Here is a 20,717-nt window from a genome sequence, read left to right as displayed (position 1 = left end):
GAACTAAGGCAGTGGTTCTCAAACTTTTATACTTCGCATACCTTCCCCCCAGAAATGTGTATGCAATTGGCATACCCCTTGTATAGATATATAAAATTATATTATAGTATAACAATGGGAATAAAATAAAACATATATATACACAATAAATTTTGTATTCATAAATTACATATATCAATACACACAAAGAGTGATATAAACAATTTAACAAATCTTATAAATTATAAACATTTGACTGGGTAATCAGTGAGATGGTTGTGCTTGTTTAAGCTTGCAGAGTTCATCAATGGTTGGGGTTATCTTGCTTAGGTTCAGCTCTCAGGTAAGGAAGGAGGGGTGAGAGGACTGACGAACGTGTGCCACGCTTCCTCATTCAGTTCTCAGAAATTAATCAGTATCACTGTTGCCAACTTAGCGATTTTGTTACTAGATCTAGTGACTTTTGAGCTCTCACGGAGTAACCCCAAGGGATATGTGTACACCACATTGAGAACCCCTAAACTAAGGGATAAAATTACATATGTTCCAACCCTTGTTCTCCAAGATGACAGAGAACCAACCTTCACATACACTATGAAACCTGTCTTGAAAGACAAGGTGCCCATTTCGAGTACATAACATACTGTTATTAATGCTTTATTCGATCAAGATTCCACTGATAATCGTGGATGTACATATCATGTGAAAACATATTTATTTGTTAATAAACTAGTTTACTTAATAACATATACCTGTAGTTATATGTTATAATAATAATAGGGCATACTATTTTATTAACATTTAGAAGAAATTATAGTTGTCAAATGATAATGTAGCAAATTCATAATTTCTTTTAAAACTTACAGGATATTAAACTGAAACCTGATTATTTTTTATATTTTTGTCTTATATGATAAATGATGTTCATCACTCAGTGTATGACCACAACCTTGTTTCTTGCAAGCACAAAGCAGCTTGTAAAGTGTAATGTTTGTAGTCTCTATAGGTGATTTGCAGATTATCTAACCTTTTCTCAATCCACAGTACTAAAATACTATGTTTCTAACTTTTGTATGACTTTGTAGTCCCAAAAGTTATACAGCACATTCAGTTATGTCCACACTCATTAATGCTTTATTGTATTCTTCAAAAAATTGAAGAGAATAAGGGCTCATTAAGTTAAGGGGATAATAAATCCCACATTATTTTAAAGCCAGATGCGAAATGCGGAGATCAAAATCTAAGAGTTTCATGCCGAAGAACTATCGGCGAGTCCAAGCATAAGTCAACACCTGGGTAATACAACACTAGGGCAACTTGGAGCAAGCTCCATCACTATCCTTAATATTTTCTCATAATGTAAAATGCAGCTCCTAGGAGATGTATTACTGTTTTACATTATGAGGAGAGGTCACTATCCAGACCGGTTTCAACCTTTATTGAGGTCTCATCAGTGAGTAGGTACACCTGGAACACCAAGGTTTAAGCGAACTGAACTTGCATATACCCCTACTAACGAATTGCCAGACCAGTGTACCCATATATTATTATTACTATGATAAAGAGCCAAGAGGCTCTTTATTTCAAATGGCAACTTTGTGAAAATATATCTGAAATGAAGGTTGATAACTTCCAACATCCTGATGCTTGAAAATGAGACACATACACAGGCACAAAAATCCATGTACAATAAAGTAAAAATGTATGCTAAATTACAAAGTAACCAATTTCCAAAGCAAATAATTCAGTCATTTTTCCTATGAAATTTTACTAATAATCATAAACCAACAATACTAACCTGCTTCTCGTGCCTGCTTATCAACTGCACCTGACTTTCCAATGTTTTCGCTTCCTGCTAAATCAACCTATATAAAATTAATACTGACTTATAAATAAAGCAACTTATATAGTCCCTTGATAATATTTAAAATGAAAACTTATGTTCATGTATTTTTCAAGCTGCATTTGTACACATTATAGCTCTGATTTTTTTCTTTCTCTCCATTCCAGCTCTCTTCAGCTATCAGACCCTCAAACCTTTATGGAGAATGATTCTTATAGATATAAAATGACCTGAAATGAGCTATCATGTTTTGTTTTGTTTTTTTTTTGAGATATACAAAAGAAATAAATGTGCATGAGCTTAGCACATTTTGTACAAGTTTCAAATGAAGATGAAGTTTGTTTACAACTGAATTTAATTCTTTGCACAACAGAAATTAATTTAGAGATGTGAGGTACACTGAGATATGGAAGCTGATACAATACTTATGATTTTTTTTTGATGATGCAAAATTCAAGTGTGTACTAATCTGAAAGCATTCCTTTAAACAAAATTACATAACTTGTACAGAAAGAGATCATAAACTAAGAAATTACAGGTTTGGGAAGGACCAGACCCGTGAAATTTAAGGAAAATGAGAAAAATTGGCCTCAAATGTTCAGGACTTGAACACTGTCTTAAAGACTTCATAGTATATAAAAGAGTGTTAAAAACATTTATAAGCATATGCTTATATGCAGAAATAAAACAAGTGATAAAAGACTGGACATAACTATGTGAGTTCTGAGAAAAAATGATCGTGTGAGCAAATAGTATTAATGTCAGAACCAGATTAAACAAAGAAATTAAGAAAGGAACTTGATATTAACATACATGAATATATAATTACAGTGTGATCACTTGAACAGAAATGGGAGAAGTGCAGTAAAACAGATTTCTAATGCAAAAATGGTACATATACCCAGAGAAAGACTAAGGTGAAGATCTACTGATATGATTAGCAATTCATAATTATATAACCAGTCAAAGATCCTTTGCTGTAAGGATGCTCAATTAGAAGAAATGGAAAAGTAAAATGTATGATATTCCATATTTCAATAGTGGAAAGAATCATTTCATAAATATGTGAATAGCAGCAGACAGTTCGATAACTGAGGAGACAGGAGACATGCCAGGAGTTCCAATATTTGAAGAGATGAGTGAAAAGCAAAAATATACTTACAAGTAATAAATAATCCTATACAATAATAAGTTTTTGCATTTCATAGCAACCTTCTTCAAGAGGAAATCCTGAAAAAGAAATCGCATCAAAATTTCCTGGCCAATAAGTCAGGGGTATGCTGAAAGAATAAATGCAGACAAATACATAAGAAACTATGCGTAAAAGTAAATGAGGTCAGGGGAGGTTCCTGGCAAATATTAGAAGTAAATATCATGAAGATGGAGCAATGAGTATAGCGAAAAGAAAATCAGAGATTCCTTTCACAGATCAAAGGTATCATATCAAAATTGTTTTGCTTTTTCCAGATTGAAAATAAAAATGTGCTGGATGTTAGGAGCAATTACACTGAAAGATTATTAAATAAAATAAGCAGTGACAAAACAGTGGTACAAAATATTCAAGAGACATGCAATCAGGAATGTGTATCAATATGAAGTGGAGGGGGGGAAGCCACCAGAAACCTGAAGATATACTGAAATGAAAATAGGCAACTAACGTATTACATTATACCTTTATACAATAACCATGCTACTGAACACCACAAAAATTATGCTATCTTAGGATCGCCATTACAAACAGTAAAAGCTCAAAATCTTCACTTCCTTACTCCATTTCTTTTGTGAAGTAAATGGAGTAAGGAAGGGGAAAATCCATCTTTTTTCTCTAAATTCACAACAGCAAACCTTGCACTATAATAAAGTATATCTTCGCTGCCTGGGAAATCCCTATAGTTAGCATGTTCTGCAGTACTATTAGTATTCTGAACACTTCTTGAATGAGTATACATAGGCATTTTATGACTGATGATGTTCTAAAGACATAATTTTGCTTTAACTTTTATCATTAAAATAGTCCAACTGTATTGAAATAAAGATAAATATCACTTCAAATGTTTATCTTTTTTTCAATAAAAACCTAATTATAGTAATTTAAAGAAAATCTATTTTGGCAGTACTAAACCAGTTTATCACTTTTGACACATATCTACAAGCAACATATATTGGGGCAATCCAATTAATATTTCACGATTATTTTCTTAGGGGTGCTTAAGGGTCAAAGCTGTATAACTGAGAGGAGACCTCCACATAGCCTTTAAAGGAATGCGGAGAACCGACCAGGGCTTCTGACCTAATGTCCAATCCTCACCTTCTCGTGGTGCACCCTGTTGGGTATCTACTTTGATACTGAACGAACGAGGATGGGCTGGCAATTTGGGATTTAGCCGACCAAATTGTATTCTTATTGGTTAAACCAAAATAAAAAAAAATGATGGTACAACATGACAAAATTTCATGCCGGCTAGGGCGTCGCCCGGTTAAACAAGGCCCCCGTTGTTTTCGCCAGGGAACCAGGGCGAACAGCGAAAAGTCAGCTACTGGAACAAATCTGAAAACAAACCCCAACTCAACATCACCAGAGTTAAAGATCGGTACTATCAACGTAAGAAGCCTGAATGGCAAAGAAATGGAGCTAGCTGAGGAATTAGATAAGTACCACATCGACATAATAGGGGTGACTGAAACAAAAAAGACCAAAACTGGTGAGATCTTTCTGAGCAATAAATACAAAATGTTATATTCAGGCAATAACAATCAAGGAAAAGAAGGAGTAGCCATGGTATTCAACACAAAATACGAGGCTAATCTTCTTGAATGGCAGTCAGTCTCAAGTAGAGTAATGTGGGCAAATATGAGAATGGGGAACTGGACAATGAGACTTATTTGTGCCTATGGTCCCACAGAAGGTTCTACTAAGGTAGAAGTGGAGGAATTTTTTGAGGCTTTAGAAAAAGCAACTGACACAATGAAAAAGGAAAAGTTGGTCCTTGTTGGGGATCTAAATAGTAGAGTAGGAAATGATTGTGAGACATACAAAAATATTTTGGGAAAATTTGGAGAAAAGAGCAAAGCTAATAACAATGGCAAATATCTGTTGGATTTCTGCTCAGGACATGGACTGGTTATTACTAATACCATGTTCCAACATAAAAATGTGCACAAATTCACATGGAGAGAAGAGGCTAGGAATAAGAAAAGTCTCATTGACTATGTTATTGTTGATAGTGATGTTTTCTCCCTGGTGCAGGACACCAGAGTGTACAGAGGATTTGAAATTGGAAGTGATCACTATTTAGTCTTGAGCAGGATAAAATTGAATTTCATATTGAAAAGAATAACATGTAAGAAAGTCTTAAAGCGAATAAAAGTTGAGCAGCTCTCAGATGTAAACTGTAGACTAAAATACAGAAATATTATTGAAAAGAAAATGAAAGAGTTAGAGAACAGGAATCAAACCTTGGAGATTCAGTGGCAAACTCTGAAGGAAACATTGATTGATTCTGCCAGAGAGGCATGTGGTGAGGTTGTGTGCAAAGATAAAAAAATCAGAACTCCCTGGTGGACACAGGAAGTTAAAGAGGCAGTGAAGGAAAAGAAGAAAGCATATCAAAAGTTCCTGGCAAATAAGTCAGCTTTTACTCTTACAGAATACAGAGACAAATGTAAGAAAGCTAAACAGTGTGTAAAACTAGCTAAACAAAAGTCATGGGAGGACTTTGGCAAGAATATAGAAAATAAATATCAAGAAGGTGGCAAAATATTCTGGAGGTTGTTGAAGAAGCTTAGGAATGGAGGAAAGAGTGCTGTAAAAGGAATTAGAGATGATAAATGTGAAATGAAAACAGGAGAAAAAGATATCCTTGAAGTGTGGAGTAATTACTTTGAAAAACTGCTAAATGAAACAAGCAGTGAGCACAGTGATAAAAAACACTGACCAGGCATGCAGTCAGGAATACATATCCATACTGGAAGTAGAAAAAGCCATCAAAGGCTTGAAATGTGGAAAGGCAGCAGGAGTAGATGATATTCGACCAGAAATGCTGAAGTATGGTGGTATAAGAGTCTTACAGTGGCTGCACTGCATAGTTCAGAAAGCCTGGACAGAGGGACGAATTCCCGATGATTGGAGTAGAGCTCTCATAGTACCCATATATAAAAAGGGAAATAAAACTGAATGTGAGAATTACAGAGGTATTTCCCTACTGAGTGTTCCTGGCAAGATCTATGCAAGTATACTTGAGAAACGGTTGAGAAGAATTGTGGAAGAAAAGCTTGGTGAAGAACAAGCTGGATTCAGGCCAAATAGAGGCTGTCAGGATCAGATCTTCACTTTACGACAAATAGTCGAGAAAGCATGGGAATATAACAAAGATCTGTATTTAAGTTTTGTCGATTTGGAAAAGGCATATGACAAGGTGCCAAGAGAGAAGCTATTCAATACGCTGCAGTTATATGGTGTCAATGGGGCATTATATCAAGCAATACTTAGTCTTTATTTGAGTTGTGAGTCAGCAGTTAGAATTGAAGGAAGTACAGGAAGATGGTTTAATGTTAAATCTGGTGTGAGACAAGGATGTACATTATCCCCTCTGTTATTCATTATCTATATGGATCACATTATGAAGGAATGTGGTATTAAACCTGATATCAAAATTGGAGATGTTAATGTCAGCTCTTTGCTTTATGCGGATGATGTTATACTTCTAAATAAATCTGCTACAAGTCTGCAAGATTCTCTGACTAAATTGAATAGCTGTTGTAATAGATATGGTATGAAGGTCAGCAATAAAAAGACAAAGACAATGAAAATAGGCAGAATCACTGAAAATATCAACTGTGTTGTGAATGGAGAACCTGTGGAACAAGTAAAACATTTCAGCTACTTAGGCACAATTTTTACTGAAGATGGTAAACTAAATATAGAAATAGACAACAGAATCAGCAAAGCTGGTATCGTGGGAAGTCAATTGAATAAATTCATATGGAATAAGAAAGAAATTAGTCGGAACACTAAATTAGCTGTATACAAGACTGTGTTCAAACCAATTTTAACTTATGGATCTGAGAGCTGGGTCAGAAGTAAAACACTTGACCAAAGACTAGAGACCGCAGATATGAGAGTCCTGAGAAAGATTAGAGGCGTGAACAGATGGCATCAATGGCAATATCATATTAAAAATGAGGATATTAGGAAAGAACTTGACATTGTCAGCATCCAGGAATGCGTTAGCAGAGCTAATCTCAGATGGTATGGTCACTTAAATAGAATGGGAGAGGAAAGATTAGCAAAACAAGTGTTCTCTGCCAGGTTGGCAGGAAAACGACCCAGAGGAAGACCAAGATATAGGTGGATTGATACGGTACAAAGTGCCTTAGACGATAGAAATATAAGATCTGATAATGTTGGAGTCTTGACAAGTAACAGACTGATTTGGAGGAAAATTGTAGATAGGAAGTTAGTAATGATGTAATTTTTTCATGTAGTACTGTCATATCCTGTACACCCCTTGAGGGTACATGACAGGAATTTGATGATGATGATGATGATTATTTTCTTATTAACAACATTCTTAAAAAACTGGTCTATTTGTCCTCTAATTTTATGAACTCCTACCATTCAATTTTCTAAAGAATTCCTTTTAATGACATCTAATTACCTTGATGTCTTTCTGAGTCTTCTACTTGTCATTTTTTGTTTTTCAAAGATTTGTTTTGCTAATCTTTCATCTAAATATGCTAGTCATTACCAACTTAGATTAATTTTGTTTATACATTCTTCAATTTAACCATGCCCAATCGTTTTTCTGATATATGTTTTCAGTATGGTTTTGCCACATCAGCATTCTCTTCATTCTCCTAATTTCCCTAAGAACTTTAATATCTTTGATCAACTATTTTTACCCTTTCATTCTGATTCATATGTAAAATTTGTTTTAATATATCTTAAAGACTGCCTTGTTTAGTCTTTTGGCTGTTTTTATTTTTTATTTTTGTCCTTTTGTATATAAAATTATTCAACAGCATTTGATCATGCCTGCCAACTTACTTGATTATGTATGTCCACATATAAATTACCATCTTCACTAAAAACTGTAACCTATTCTACAGGTTCACTAAAAAGAATATATAAGCAGCTTTTCACTAATGATTTTCACAGCAAATTTGTCAAAGTTATTTAATTCAGCTAAAACACTCTTGAAGACTAGCAGATTTCAGAGGTTTATGTCATCTGCATAAAGTAAAGAACTAAGTTTAATATACCACCTTTCTTTTAAGCTTACAGTGATCCGAATGCATTTTTGAAAATTATGGAGACAACCACCGTGTTTGAATAAAAACTTTAGTTTAATATAACTAAAATCTACATTCGACGTTTCGACCTTTATGTCAAGGTCATCTTCTGGAGCATACAACTATACACAGAAAACAAGCTACACTACAATCAAACTGGTTTGTTAAAGATACTGACCAACTGCTACAACAATTGTTGGCCTGACCTCTGGTGAAAAAAAAAAAAAAATTATACATCAATGCTAGAGTCCTATTATTAGTGTTATCTGTTAGTTGTAGAAATACATTGGGCGCAACAACAAGTATCTATCTATATACATATATTAACATCATGATTATTGGTGAATGTACAGAATTATAACTGTACATTCCAGCCAATTGGTATGGAATAGTTTCTAATACTGTTTGAAGATTGGCTAGAGTCCTGACTTATGCTGACTACCTAATATATCTTATATATTAGGTAGGCCGAATGGGTGCCATCCAGATCCTTGGAATTTTCATGCCATCTTTGTTGTTGATATTTGGGTGGTTTATCAGGATTTCACAGGCTTCCTTAAATTTCCTTTCATACCAGGTTTTTGTGTGGTGTAAAGAGCAGGTGCTTTTCCAGTTGATTTGGAGTAAGGTGTTGAGCGCGTGATCTGAGAGGCCTCCTTCACCATAATGGTTATATTTAATGTGTCTAATGTGTTCTTTCTTGCGTATAGAGATTGTCCATCCTGTTTCACCAATGCATGGTAAGTTAAAGGTGCAGTGGATGCAATAGACTCCAGGATGTGCTAATGGGAGGAGAGGATCCTTAGAGGAGTTGAATATGGTTTAAAGGTGGCATTGAGGTTATAATGTTGTAGGATTCTGTTGATTTTTTCTGATAACCCTTTAATGTATGGGATGGCTATGGCTTTACTATAATCTAGATTCGTTTTTGTTGTTGTTTTAACAAAAATACTATTAATAAAATACTCCATAAAACAACAACAAAAACAAATCTAGATTACAGTAAAACCATAGCCATCCCAAACATTAAAGGGTTATCAGAAAAAATTTCACAGGATGAAAAACCTCAAGTTTCTAGGAAGGGAAACTCTGCCATTTTCACATGAGACTAGCAAACCAGGTCTTTCTGACTGAAGGGCATCATTCATACCAATTGAATGAATGATGAGAATGTGTGTGTTTAAGGGCAGCTAAGATATACAAATGTGAAAATGATATAAATGTCAATGGGCATGGTTATAAATCTGATGAATGGATTGGAACTGCTTGTGCTAGGTTTGGACATGTTCAGTGTGTGAGAGGACAGGAAAGAGAAAGCTGCCCAAATGGGCCAAGACAGCACATGTAAGTATATGAAAAGCCAGGAGGTAATTTGTTATGGCTATATAAATTCCAGAAGTATCAGGAACAAAAAAGTTTAGTTATTTTGCATTGGTGAATACAATGTGGAAGGCTATTCGCATTAGTGAAACCTGGCTCTTCAAATGTAAGTGAAACTGAGTGTAATTTCTTTGCTACAGTGGAGGTGAATAGAGGGCTACACGGGGTGTAGTGTTTTCAGAGAGCTCCCGAAAGCTAAGTATAATTTTGAGTGAAAATTTGAATATAGGTTTAAATCATAACATAATATTGTCTAATTTTGGTAGCTTGTTGTATCTGTGTGATTTTGGTGTGAATTCAGTTTTATTTCATTTAGTATTTTAATGATACGTTTCATAGAATAGCACATGGCGCCAATACAACGTAAGATAATGGCATTCAAAAATACGACACCCTTGTTCAAAGTAACATGAAGGAGTTTGTCCAATGTGATGTGTGTGTGGGAATGTATGCATTCCCGAAGGAGGCTGGAGTTTGGATTGAAAGTGATAGTGGTGGGAGAATGTGCAGAAAGCATAAGCAAAGTGAGGAGTTGAAGTATGTGTCAGGTCGTGAGATAGTTATGGTTGAAGAAAGCCAGAACGTGAGTGAAAATAGTGGCTTGATAGGGAATTGCGATGTTGTACAAGAGGGCAACGAGAGCGGTGATCAAAGAAAGAGTGAAAGCAACTATACAGAGAGATAAAATGGTTTATATAATGAAAAAAATTAGGAATTATTTGTAGGGAGTGAGATCACTAGGTTGCGCGCAGTGTTACAAAACGTGCAGCGGCAATTAGAGCACCTGCAAAACTCTTTCCAGAGTGATTCGGCTAATGTAAATAAACAAGTGTTTGAAAGGAAAAATAAGCGTAAGAGTTGGAGAGTTTCTGAAATGAAGGAAAGAGTGTTGTATGGCGACTCGTTATTAAAAGGAGTGATAGATGGGGAGTTTAACTAAATCATACTTACCAGGCACAAAATTTAAGGATGTAAGTGAGAGTATTAGAGTGCAAAAACAGAGGGTGAAAATTGATAGTTGTGGTGGGTACGAATGAATTGAAAGGAGATACATTTTTTATGAGAGAGGACTTGAAAGTATTGTTAAAGGTAGCAAAAGAAAAGAGTGACAGAGTTAGAATGTCGAGTCTGTTGCCGTGGTATGACAGAGAGGAGTTTAGAAGGAGGGCCATAATCGCAAATGACATTATGCACAGGTTATGCAGACGGTGTGGTGTAGAATTCGTGGATGTTTGGAATGAGTTTGATGGGCAAAAGGGCTTACACAAGATGGATGGCCTGCATTTGAATGGATTTGTGTACAGAGACTGGAAAAAGTGTTGCTGAATGAAGTGAAAATGGATGTGCAGAACTAGGGAAACTAGAACTACCACGGTGGGGGGGGGGGGGTGATATGCAGACATCTGTGAGACAGATGAGTGTAAGAATGTATATAATGTACCCGAGCCAGCACCAAGGACAAAAAATGGGAATGGGTCATTTAGAATAATGCATCAATATAGGGGTGGGACTAAGGGATCACTGCATTTCATGTATACTAATGCCAGGAGTATTAGGAACAAGAAGGAAGAATTTTTGGCCTTGATTGGCTCTTCCTGGCCATGGGTTATTGGCATTAGTGAAACATGGCTGACGGAAGATGATATAGTTAGTGGGATAGAATGTGTAGGTTATAGTGTGTTTAGGAGGGACAGAGAGAATAAAATGGAAGGAGGAGTGTTATTGATGATGCTGATGAACTGCAGCCAAGGAGAATTGAAGTTGTATCGCAGGATAGTGAAAAGAGCTCATTTGAGGCTATTTGGTGTGAGATTGAGACTGGCAGAACAAAATATACAGTTGGGTGCTGCTATAGACCAGGTGATGGAATAGATGGTGGATGATGAAATGAGTGGAAGGAGGGTAATTATTATGGGAGATTTCAATTATGGTAACATTGATTGGAAGGAGGAGAGGACACATGTGAGGAAGGAAATGGATTTTATTCAATTATTAAGGGATAACTATCTCAGACAGCATGTAATTAAAAATACTAGGGGTGTGAGACTGCTTGACCTGGTAATAGCATCTGAGAATTTGACTATAATGAATATGACCATGCTGCCACCTATTAGTGAGAGTTATCATAAAGTCTTGACCTGGGAGGTGGCTAAAGGGTTGGAATTTTCAATTAAGACAGGGTATATATGGAATTACCCTGCTGGCAAGTATGACAAGCTTAGGAGATTGCTTGGATCAGTGCCATAGCATGTACAAATGCAAGGGCTGGATGTCGATAGAGCATGGGAAGTGGTCAAGGAGCATTTACAGGAGGTTATGGCTAATTGTATACCTAGGGTGCGAATAGTAAAACAAGTAGGGGTTAAATGGATGCATAACACCATTAAGCTTGAGCTGCAAAAAAAGAAACAACTGTGGAGGGAATTTAAAGAAAGAGGTGACCTGCAGGCATGCAAACGGTATAAAGCGCAGGCCAGAAGGGTAACGAGTGTGGTAAAAAAAGCAAAAGTGGATTATGAAAGGAAACTAGATATGCAAGCTAAAGAGAATACCAAACAGTTCTTTCAATATGCTGCAAGCAAAAAAAAAAAAAAAAAACTATACACAGCAAAATGATTTTAAGGAATGACGATGGTAAGGAGGTCACTGAATCAGTCGATATAGTGGAGTTACTGAGCAAGCACTTTGCAAAAGTATATCATCCAGGTGGTGACATTGAAAAAATGAAGGAACCATTAGTTTTTATGGGAATTGTGATGAATTTAGTGGAGGTGAATAGTCTATTACAGAACCTTAATATGAATACATCTGTGGGATTAGATGGTATACCGGCACGGGTTTTGCGTGAAGCGGCTAGAGAATTATCAGTGTCCTTGACCACGTTGTTTAATCTGAGTCTCGGGTCTGGTTTAGTCCCAAAGGTGTGGAAAGAGGGGAAAATAGTTCCACTGCATAAAGGAGGATCCAAGACTACGGTTGCAAATTACAGACCAATCAGCATATCAGGAGATGTTGTCAAGGTCTTGGAGAAAGTAGTCAAGGGAAAAATACAGGAATGGATTGATAAAAATGAGATACTGTATGGGGAACAGCATGGCTTTGTGAAAGGTAGATCCTCAGTAACTTACTCAAGTTTTATAACACAGTGACGGTTGAACTGGATAAGGGTAATGGGTTTACAGTGATACTACTGGACCTGGCTAAGGGATTTGACAGAATACCACATGGAATTCTAATCCATAAACTACAACAAAGTTTACATAGGAATGGATATAGGGTTGGTGAGATGGATAGGTGGGTGGTTGATAAAGAGATATAAGAGAGTAGTTGATTCAGGAGTCGAGTCCAAAAGACGGCCTGTGACTAGTGGTGTGCCGCAGGGTTCTGTTCTTGAACCACTGCTGTTTAATCTGTTCATTAACGATATAGGGAAGGATCTAAGTGGAACAATTCATTTGTTTGCTGATGATGCAAAGTTGGGTAGGGCGATAGTGAATGCAGAAGATGTCAAAATCTTGCAGGACGACTTCCATAGATTGGAGTTCTGGGCTAAGGAGAATGGATGTCAATTTAATGTGACAAAATGTAAGGTTATGCATTTTGGGGTGAAAAGATTAGCAGCAGTATACCACATCGGCAGAACTGTACTCCAGGAGATTGATGAGGCCAGGGACTTGGGAGTGTTGGTGGATAGGGAGATGAAGTTTAGGGGGCACATTGCAAAAGTGGCTAAATCAGCTCATCAACTCACTTGGTTGTTGAAAAATACCTTGACGAGCAGAGACAAGCAAGTTATTGTACCTCTGTACCGAGCCTTGATAAGACCTCATCTCGACTACTGTGCCCAGATTTGGTCACCTAGGTTCCTTCTTGATGGGGAGGAGGTGGAGAGGATCCAGAGGCGAGTGACTAAGATGATAGCAGGTCTATGGAATGAACCATATGAGAACAGGTTGAAGATTTGTGGGTTGCAGAAATTAATTGATAGGCGGAAAAGGGGAGATATGATTGAAACTTTCAAATTGCTAAAGGGTTTCTATAAAATTAATTCAGAGGATATTTTTGAGATCAGGGCTGGTGGTGGGAGAACTAGGGGACACCTATGGAAGGTGGGCAAGAGTGTGGTTAGCAGGGGTGTTAGAGCTGGGTTCTTTACTTTTAGAGTGGTAAATGAGTGGAATAAGCTGCCAGAGACTGTTGTGGGTGCTATGACGGTGAGTGAGTTCAAGGCAAGGTATGATAGATATTGTGAGAATGTCGTATAGTTCTGTGGACATGATGTTTAGGGCCTCCCTCGATGAGTGTAAGGACTCCCTGGAATCACCCGTAATAATAATAATAGTAATAATAAAGGAGAGAAAAGACAGGCTGGGAGGGAAGGATAAAATTTAGTTCTCACATGCTTGCTATCATACTCACAATTACAGAGATGATCCCTTGTTCTTCCTCCTTCAGCAAGGACTGAAATAAATATCCTGTACTGACCTATAAAATCTTATAGGTCAGGAAAATTTTAATTTTCCTGTACATTTTATGTTTCACTTAACAATGGGCATAGTAAAAAAATGTAAATTTCGTTAAATAACTTGCTGCATACTAAAGAAACATGCAAAAATTCAGGAATATTAAGGATGCCATAAATTCAGAAGTTTGTGTCAAGTCATGTCACTGTTAATAAAGGTGCCGGTATAGCATACCGGCACCTTTATTAACAGTGGTCTATAATTTTCTTCTGTAGTCTTGGAGCCTCCTTTATGCAACAAAACTACTTTACTTAAATATAAAGAGCCAATAGGCTTCATTTCGGCGATATAAACATTATTTAAATTAAGGGGATATTAAATCCCACATTGTTTTAAAACCGAATAAGAAACTCAAAGATTGGAATCAGAGAGTTTCATGGTGAATATAGTATAATGAACTATAAAAGTATTGGCGATTACTAGCGTGAGCTAATGCAAGTAGTCCTAGTACGAAGTACAAACTCGGGCAACTTGCAGCAAAAGTGGTAAAGTTCTGATCGCTATTCTTGGTATTTTCCATAATGTAAAACACATTTCCTAAGAAATGTAAGCTGTTATTACATTATGGTGGGAGGTCACTACCCAGACCGGTTTCAGCCTTTATTGAGGCTTCATCAGTGAGTAGCTAGACCAAATTAATACTAAAGGGTATAGTGAAAAGAACTTATATACTCTGCTACACGAGTTGTCAAAAAGGTGCACCCATTAAGTTACTTAAATATAAAGAGCCAATAGGCTTCATTTCGGCGATATAAACATTATTTAAATTAAGGGGATATTAAATCCCACATTGTTTTAAAACCGAATAAGAAACTAAAAGATTGGAATCAGAGAGTTTCATGCTGAATATAGTATAATAAACTATGAAAGTATCGGCGATTATAAATTTCTACTATAAATATTTTATAGTAGAAATATGCATGAATATGTTGTCGAAAAGCTCAAGCCCAGAATGCCTAATAATATCTATGTATCGTTAATTTTCACACATCGAAACCTTTCAACATTTGGGAAAGGGAATACCGCTGTTTATGACGGGTCATAAAAATTGTCTGCAAGCGGATTATAACAATGGGTGGCATATCCTCTGTTCTCAAAACTGAAGGAAATGACATCTGTGTAGCAAATGTCAGTGACCAACCGGCATATTTTTAAACATAGAAATATTCATGAATTATCATTAATTTTCACACATCGAAATCTTTTAACAATCGGGAAAGAGAATACCGCCATTTATGACTGATCACAAAAATTGCCTGCAAGTCGATTACAATAACGGGTGGCGTGGTCTCAAAACTGAATGAAATAACATCCATGTTGCAAATATCAGTGACCAATCAGCAAGGAAGTATAAAGAAAATTTTATCGCTGAAATTGAAGATCAAGGTAGTCTGTATCCGGTTCTCAAATCTATTAATACTGAATACTTTCTTAGCAAGTTCGTATTGCAGTGTGTAAGTGCTTGTTCTGAAACCGGAGTGCCGTGATTTTTTTTTAAAAGTAATAGGAACACAGATTTAAATTTTAATATGAATAAGAGACAAGGCACTTTGTTTAATTTTGGTAGACTGAGATCTTTGTAAGCTTGAAGGTGTTTCTGACGGAACAGATGATAGTGAATCATCCACCTCAAGCTTACAAAGATCTCCAGGATGTACAAAAGGAGGAGAAAGCTACCAGCACGCAGGAGAAAAAGTCTGCATTCACTGGTAAGTACTTATAATATAAATTTTTGGTGATCAGAATAGGATATATCAATGAAAATCAGCATAAATTAATTTAATGATGGTTTAATTGATGCTTAATTATTAATTAATCAACTAAATTACCAATTAATTATTAATTAATACATTACAAAATAAACAAGGTGTTCTGTGAAAATTTCAGGATTTGTGAAATGTTCTGTTGTAGAAAAAGTTTGAGAAACCCTGATCTAGATGATGCAGAGGTTCTTTTTGATGAGTGGATAAGGGTAACTAATTTTTGATATAGCATCAACAAGATTTGTATGCTTATATATCTATTAAGAATATGCAAGATTTTTTTCTGAAGTGCCCTGGATGTAGGCATCATTTTTGTGTTCTGGATTTTGGGGGAGTTTGTGTTTGGAGGATGATTAAAGAGCTCCATTGATTTTGTGAAAGGGGGAAAAGCCATTGGCTAAATAAGTATCCCAAATGTGCCAAATTTTGGTGAAGAGGCTAGTATGGTCAGAGCAGATAGCTCTATTTGCTAAGGGTCTGATAACACTATACTGCTAGAAGATGAAGGATAAAGATTCACCGAGTGGCTGGATGACCAATGTCAAAGGAAGGGCAGACAATTGCTGCTTTCCTTTTCAATGATGAAATGCCTCAGGTGTTAGTAACATTTTAGCACGCCTGACATGTGACCAAATGAAGAATGTGTTTCAAACTTACAATATAGAGTAGCCATATTGTAAGTTTGAAATGGACAGAGTTTAGGTTCATATTTTCAAAATATTCCATGTTGTGTGTGTGTGTGTGTGTGTGTGTGTGTGTGTGTGTGTGTGTGTGTGTGTGTGTGTGTGTGTGTGGAGGGGGGTATGGCCGTACCTTCGATCTGCTTGTAGATTTTTTGTCAACTAAAATACCCATAGTGCATAGCAAAAGTGAATGAGGATGATATGTTGAGGGAAAGAAAGTCTGAATAAGTTCAAAGTTATTTGGAAAGGAAAAAATCTAGAAGCAGATTGAAGACATGGCTATGCACCCCCCCTCCCCCGACACAAACACATGCTGCCAATCTTTTCATGGTATATGAAAATACAGTCCTAAACTCGGACCCTCTCAAACCCACAATATGGCTATGTTGACAATACATTTTCCTGATCCCCTACTCTTTCAAGCTGCAGTTCATCTGCTTTCATCAGCAGTAGACCTCCCCAATCCTATTTTCTCTATCCTCCCTGAAAACATTATCTCATCCCCCATTCTATCCCTGTAACTACATCATCTATTGTCAGCCAAGTCTCACTAATGCCTGCAACTTGTGAGGTTGCACCAACCTACCAATGCAAAAACTCTTCCCTCTTATTCCTTATAGTTCTAGCATTAATATACATTAGTGCTCCCCCCCAACACTTTGTACCTTGAATTGAATATCACATATGATTATGTCACTTGAGATATTAGAATCCACATTTTTTGGCCATTCTCACATTTGCCTCATGGAAATCTACATATTCAATTGCATATGTCCTAATAGTTTATTACCTAACTTTGCACTTCCATACTTCCAGTGAATGAGACTTTAGAGACAAGGTGTCACTGATAATGACTGAGAAGGACCGAGCTGTTGTGCATCTCAGAATATATTCTTCTATAGTTAATTAATAAAGTTATCTGTTGAATTCACAATAATTATGCTTTCCTATAAGCAAATATATGTGATATAATCACACTGTAATGGATATTTTTCTGTTTGTATTAGATAACATCTGTAAGTTAATCACATAACTCATACTGAGTTACCATATAAAGACAACTCAGAAGATTTCTGCAATAGTGAGGATATCAGCAAAAGGATAGAGCAGTGATAGTTCCATTGCTTAAAGCTCTCAGACTGCATCCAAACTACTATTCTCAGATGTGCACACTAGGATTTAGATGGAATGAAGATACATTAGAAAGAGTAGAGGTGAGTAATAAACAAACAAAAGGATTTTAGGAGCATGGAATATCAGCTGTGAGAAAAGACTTAAATTATGTCAACTACACGGTTTGGTTGTGTTGTCTGAAATTACAACCACAGCAACTAATCCTATGAGGCTAAATCTATTGCATCTGTTAACTGCTATGTTTTCTTTTGGCTGGTAGTCTGTTCAGTTTGATGGGATGAAAAACCTGAATTTCCAGGAGAAAAAATTCTGCTACAACCAAATTAGGTAGATGTTTAAGCAAAATGGAATGCACTGCTGGAATGTGTTGTGAATACTAAGAGTGCTAATGAGTTTAAATTAAGGTTCTTTCAATTCACAATTTCACACTGATCTTGCATTTTCATTGGCATGATCAGTGCTGCTCCAGTATGTTGCTGGCTTTGTAGTCTTCCTATGAGTATGTAGACTCAGTGGACATTTATTGTCAAATGATACAGAGAAAAGCATGGCCTAGGATATTCTGAAATATCCTAAGCCATGAAAGGCAGGAAGAATATACTGTGATTGGATAATCCATCTCCTTAATGTAAAATTACAATATGGAATAATGAACTTACGCTGGGAAAAATTATTTCTTATCAGCAAAATTATCAGCCACGTTTCGCAGCCATTCTTAATGCATACAGGAAAAGAGATAAATTGGAATAACAACTGAAATTAATGCAAATGTTACAATGCATGATATTAATTGAAAGAGGAGAGCTCATTCAGAAATTATTAAAATTCACAAATTAAAATGAGGACTGGGAATGCCTCATACAGTCATTTTTGTTAGGGTCTGGCCAGAGGGGGAACAGCAAGAAAGTCAGCAACTGGAACAAATCTGAAAACACACCCCAAATCAACATCACCAGAGTTAAAGATCCAGTACTATCAACATAAGAAGCCAGAATGGCAAAGAAATGGAGCTAGCGAGGAATTAGATAAGTACCAGATCGACATAATAGGGGTGACTGAAACAAAAAAGACAAAAACTGGTGAGATCTTTCTGAGCAATAAATACTAAATTTTATATTCAGGCAATGACAATCAAGGAAAAGAAGGAATAGCCATAGTATTCAACATAAAATATGAGGCTCATCTTCTTGAATGGTAGGCAGTGTCAAGTAGAGTGATTTGGGCAAATATCAGAATGGGGAAATTGGACAATCAGACTTATTTGTGCCTATGGTCCCACAGAAGGTTCTACTAAGGTAGAAGTGGAGGAATTTTTTGAGGCTCTAGAGGAAGCTACTAACACAATGAAAAAGGAATAGTTGGTCCTTGTAGGGGATCTAAGCAGAGTGGGAAATGATTGTCAGACATACAAAAATATATTGGAAAAATTTGGAGAAAAGAGCAAAGCTAATAATAATGGCAAATATTTGTTGGAGATCTGCTGAGGACATGGACTGGTTATTACTAACGCCATATTCCAACATAAAAATGTGCACAAATTCACATGGAGAGAAGAGGCAAGGAATAAGAAAAGACTCATTGACTATGTTATTGTTGATAGTGATGTTTTCTCCCTGGTGCAGGACACAAGAGTGTACAGAGGATTTGAAATTGGAAGTGATCACTATTTGGTCTTGAGCAGGATAAAATTGAATTTCATATTGAAAAGAATAATATGTAAGAAAGTTTTAAAGCAAATAAAAGTTGAGCAGCTCTCAGATGTGAACTGTAGACTAAAATACACAAAGATTATTGAAGGAAAAATGAAAGAGTTTGAGAACAGGAACCAAACCTTGGAGATTCAGTGGCATGCCTTGAAGAAAACCCTGATTGATTCAGCTAGAGAGGCATGTGGTGGAGTTGTCAGCAAGGATAGAAAAATTAGAACTGCATGGTGGATACAGGAAGTTAAAGAGGCAGTGAAGGAAAAGAAGGAAGCATATCAAAAGTTCCTGGCAAATAAGTCAGCTTGTGCATTTAGAGAATCCAGAGACCTAATGTAAGAAAGCTAAAAAGTGTGTAAAACTAGCTAAACAAAAGTCATGGGAGGAGTTTGGCAAAAACATAGAAAATAAAGATCAAGAAGGTGGCAATATATTCTGGAGGTTGTTGAAGAAGTTTAGGAATGGATGAAAGATGTTGCTATAAAGGGAGTTAGAGATGATAAAGGTGACATGAAAACAGGAGAAAAAGATATCCTTGAAGTATGGAGTAATTACTTTGAAAATTTGCTAAATGAAACAAGCAGTGATGACAGCACAGTGATAAAAAACACTCAACAGGCATGCAGTCAGGAATACATATCCATACTTGAAGTAGAAAAAGCCATCAAAGGCTTAAAATGTGGCAAGGCAGCAGGGGTAGATGATATTGGACCAGAAATGCTGAAGTATGGTGGTATAAGAGTCTTACAGTGGCTGCACTGCATTCAGAAAGCCTGGACAGAGGGACGAATTCCTGATGATTTGAGTAAAGCTCTAATAGTACCCATATATAAAAAGGGAAATAAAACTGAATGTGAGAATTAGAGAGATATTTCCCTACTGAGTGTTCGTGGCAAGATATATGCAAGTATACTTGAGAAACGGTTGAGAAGAATTGTAGAGGAAAAGCTTGGTGAAGAACAAGCTGGATTCCGGCCAAATTGAGGCTGTCAGGATCAGATCTTTACTTTACGACAAATAGTGGAGAAATCATGGGAATATAACAAAGATCTCTATTCGAGTTTTATAGATCTGGAAAAGGCATATGACAAGGTGCCAAGAGAGAAGCTATTCAATACGCTACAGTTATATGGTGTTAATGGGGCATTATATCAAGCAATGCTTAGTCTTTATGTGAGTTGTATGTCAGCAGTTAGAATTGAAGGAAAATACAGGACGATGGTTTAATGTTAAATCTGGTGTGAGACAAGGATATACATTATCCCCACTGTTATTCATTATCTAAATGGATCACATTATGAAGGAAAGTGGTATTAAACATGATATCAAAATTGGAGATGTTAATGGCAGCTCTTTGCTTTATGTGGATGATGTTATACTTCTAAATAAATCCGCTACAAATCTGCAAGATTCTCTGA

At 36.3% G+C, this 20,717-nt stretch overlaps 1 protein-coding gene across 3 annotated transcripts in view; it reads right to left on the bottom strand.

Moving 5' to 3' along the window:
* LOC150108792 (kinesin-like protein KIF11-B) overlaps window positions 1–20,717 on the bottom strand; it is a 706,328-nt gene that overhangs the window by 574,050 nt on the left and 111,561 nt on the right. For all 3 annotated transcript variants that reach the window (XM_090403242.1, XM_090403252.1, XM_090403263.1), the window contains exon 7: window positions 1,778–1,844. In XM_090403242.1, coding sequence (XP_090259368.1) covers window positions 1,778–1,844 — 67 coding nt within the window. The remainder of the gene's footprint in view (window positions 1–1,777; window positions 1,845–20,717) is intronic.

Source organism: Typopeltis vanoorti, chromosome 2 (assembly GCF_054136105.1).
Source record: "Typopeltis vanoorti isolate ZY-2024b chromosome 2, IOZ_Tvanoo_1.0, whole genome shotgun sequence".
Taxonomy (NCBI): Eukaryota; Metazoa; Arthropoda; class Arachnida; order Uropygi; family Thelyphonidae; genus Typopeltis; species Typopeltis vanoorti.
The sequence above is the reverse complement of the archived record's forward strand: the minus strand, read 5'-3'. Positions and strand labels throughout refer to the sequence as shown.